The 3,408-nt window shown below is 58.6% G+C and overlaps 1 protein-coding gene across 1 annotated transcript; it reads right to left on the reverse strand.

Annotated features, from left to right (window-relative positions):
* Positions 1-253: 253 nt before the first annotated feature.
* Positions 254-3,091, reverse strand: B0I36DRAFT_371498 (uncharacterized protein; the record flags this gene model as incomplete). Its single annotated transcript, XM_046160017.1, is given in 5 exon segments — positions 254-400; positions 737-1,133; positions 1,170-1,378; positions 1,391-1,540; positions 1,559-3,091. 5 exon segments carry the CDS (start codon positions 3,089-3,091, stop codon positions 254-256), a joined length of 2,436 nt encoding a protein of 811 aa, XP_046019244.1.
* Between the last annotated feature and the right edge of the window lie 317 nt (positions 3,092-3,408).

Genomic DNA, 3,408 nt, shown 5'->3' on the forward strand with positions numbered 1-3,408 from the left:
AGTAGAACCTCGTTCATAAGGGTATCATCACCACGACCTATATCTCTTCCTTGCCGTGTCCACAGCAGGAAAAAGCGTGCAAGAAAAGCACAGAAAGAGCCCGATCACGAAAAACAGCAAGAAAATTCCACGACCACCAACCAGGTCGCTCTTGAAACAAGGGTAAAACCTCCATCGCCCCAGCACGCCACCATAAAAGCCCAGGAAAAAAACCCATCGCTTCAAATCTTAAGTCTCCCCAAGCCCCCCATTATCAAGTCCTCACTCCACGAGACGTGACCTCCCCTTTTCCACCAATATTTAGCGCGACCCGACAGTCGGGACAGTACCATTTCGTGGTGCGGGCAGGTATCTCGGTGAGTCCAACGCACTCGAGGTGAAACCATTCTTGCTTGCAGTTCTGTACGCGGGCCGGAGCGGTTAGGGCAGTAGAGGTTAGCTTCTTGTTCTTGTTCTGATTCTTAACCTCGTCCTCTTTCTCCTTCTTGATCTTTTGCTCGTGCAGAATAATGCGTTTGCTCTTTCTGCTGCCTTGTAGCAGCTGTGAGGAGGGGCTCGTGGTAGTAGTGGATGTAGATTTCTTGGTGCCTGTATCCTCCAACTTTGGAGCTACTGCTGCCGGCGCTGTCGCGTGGCCATGCTCGCGAGCATGGGACTCCACGAGAGTAGAGAAGGCATCCAAGTGGAAACTATGGGAGGAATAAGAAGAGTACGAAGTAGATTTCTGGTTGCTCACATCGACATTGTCGCACTGTATCATCGTGCCAAAGCTCACGCGGTTGCACAGGCAGTACCGTGGCTCGTTCGGGTCCACCACGTTGCCGTCGTCGTCAATCTCCACGTCGGCCTCGGCGCCATCGGATCCGAGGCCGGCACTGGCGCCGTTAGAACCCCTGTCACGCTTCGCGGCACTGCCGCCACGGGCCTTCTTTCGTGGTGCGGCTTTTCGCTTGCCTACTGCGCTCGTGCCGCCCGGGTTGGTAGTAACAACGCCTGGGGCTGGCCTCTTGGTGCGCTTGCTGGCTTGCCGCAGCTCGGGCGCTGGCGTGTTGCGGGCAGTGCTGGTTCGCCGCGGACGATCCACAAGTGTATTCGGTGGCTCCTGGCTCGAGCCCTTGCCACGTGAGTTCGGCCTACGTGCAATTGTAGTAGTAGTGAGATTTTCAGACGCAGCAGACACGGCCCCGGCGTTGCTGGGAACAATCGAGGCAGGCGGAGCAGGTACTGGCGTCACCTGCCTTGAAGTAGTCTGTCTTATGTTAGTTGTAGGTTGTAGATTATTCTGCCTCGTTTCCCGCTTTGGCATATCGCGCACAGGCGGCAGTATCGGTGTCGTTGAAGGCTTAGCAGTAGAGGCCACGGGTGACTCCGCCGCGGGCTTCGTTGGCACCGTAGTAGTGAACGATGGCGGCGGCACGGGACTTGTCACGCTTCGAACGGAGTTTACTGGCTTGATGGCAGAAGCAGCACCGTCTCCAGTAGTCTTTGTAGAAGAAACCGTCGCCGCGGGCTTGCCAAAGTGCGGCACGGGTATTGGTGTCTGAGTGGCTGGCGGTACCGAAGTCGGTCTCGCCGATAGTTGTGGGGGCGGTATAGGCGTCTCGGTCTTGGTGCGCTTCATCTGCGGTCTCGACTGCTGCGTCTCGGGCGTCTCGACGGCCTTCTCCACGGTCGGAGCCTCTGAGGTCGAATCGCGCTTCCGCTTCTTGGTTGCCAGAGCCTTGTCGCCGGCTGCATTGGCGGCGGCAGCAACAGACGGTGATCCCTCTGGGCCAAGGAACATGCGTGCTGCTTCATTCATCTTTCTCGCGGACTCCTCTGCTTCTTCTGCTGCCATCTTCGCCAAAGCCTCACGTTTCAGCTTCTTGGCCTCGTTAAGCTTCATACCCCGGTTGCTCAACTGGATCTCATCCGCAGTGAGCGTCTCGGCGCTGATAGCACCTGCAGCGGGATGTTGCGTGCCAGACTCGGCATCCGTAACGGTCGCAGGGACGGCGTCCTCAAATGGCAGGCCGTTGTCCTCTGCGTGTTTTTGCGCGGCCTTGTACGCCTCCACGCCGCGCCCCAGTAGCTTGAGTTCTCGGGCAATCATCGTATCCGATGGGTTCCAGACTGCATTCTTCTTCATACGTTTTCGCAGCTTGGCGAGCTCGTACGGCGTCAATTGCAGCCATGGGGCATACTCTCCTCCCACAACGGCGTCTGGTGGCGGCGGCTCTAGAGCGGCGAGCGCACTGCTCGTGGACATTGGAGCGACCTGTCCTGGTGCCAGAGGCGTCCGTGGTGGCCTTGGTGGCTTTGGTACTTTGAGCTTGGGCACTTTTGGTGTCTTGACCAGCTTTATCCGAGGACCCCCCATCATCTTGTTGCCCGGCGACATGTCATCGTCGCTGCTGTCGTCTCCACTGTCGCTGTACACATTGAAGTCGATCTCATACGGAGCTAGAACTTCTCCAGGCACTGTGATGCGCGGCGGCCCGCGAACTTTCTGGCCGTTGCTGTCCACCCGGAAAGTAAGCTTTGGCGCGCGAGTCGCCTGGGGTGATCTCGTCAGGACCGGGCTCTTGATGTCCTCCGCAGTCGGATAATTTTCGCGCATCGTCTGAAGTTTCGCCAGGATCGTCTTGGCCCGGTTGTAGTGCCGGTTGACATTGTCGCGCATGCGACATGCCTCGGCATGGGAGAAGACGCGCGAATCCACGGCCCGCTGCGCATTCTCGGAGATATCCGCGCGCAGCTTGACCGGCGCAGGCCGCTGATCCGCAGGTAGTGTCGGCAGGGAACCCCACGTCTTGGTGAGCTCGTGAAGTGCGAGAGAGGCTTCTGTATATGTCTCGTCGAGCTTGCCAATGAGCGTCAGAGACCGCATCATGTCGGAAGGCAGGTACTCGGTGAAGTCAAGGTAGTCGGTTACCGTCGCCTGCGCATCCGGATCGGCGCGCATACCGAGGGACGGCATCCGACGCGTGTCTGTCGGGCTTATCACGGGAGACTGAGGTCCGTCTGGCTGACTCGTCTTGGTGGTTGGCGAGACGGCCTGCTCGTCGAGCTGCGTCACGCCTTCGTCAACCTCCATTGACGTTGAGGTCATGTTCGCTGTGCTTGTCGGGTTGTCCCTCAGATGGCTAGCTACACCTATGCCACCGGCTTGTCGGTTTCATGGCGGGGCGATGTTGCCGTGTGGACGTTGATGGCCAGCGCGCGCTCGGGGGTTGGCCGTCGAAGGATCGCGTTTTGCGGCAGCTTCCGAGGGTCTTGCCACGCTCGGGAGAGGATAGGCAGAGGTTGACGGGGTTGCGATGCAGACTTGTCGGACTGTGCAGCTACTCAGTTGTAGGCGCTGCAATCTTGGGTGCTGTACCGTGGTCGTAGTTCGTGGTGGTGGCCTAGGTACGATGCCGTCGCGGT

Source organism: Microdochium trichocladiopsis (assembly GCF_020744255.1).
Source record: "Microdochium trichocladiopsis strain MPI-CAGE-CH-0230 chromosome Unknown B0I36scaffold_1, whole genome shotgun sequence".
NCBI classification, from domain to species: domain Eukaryota; kingdom Fungi; phylum Ascomycota; class Sordariomycetes; order Xylariales; family Microdochiaceae; genus Microdochium; species Microdochium trichocladiopsis.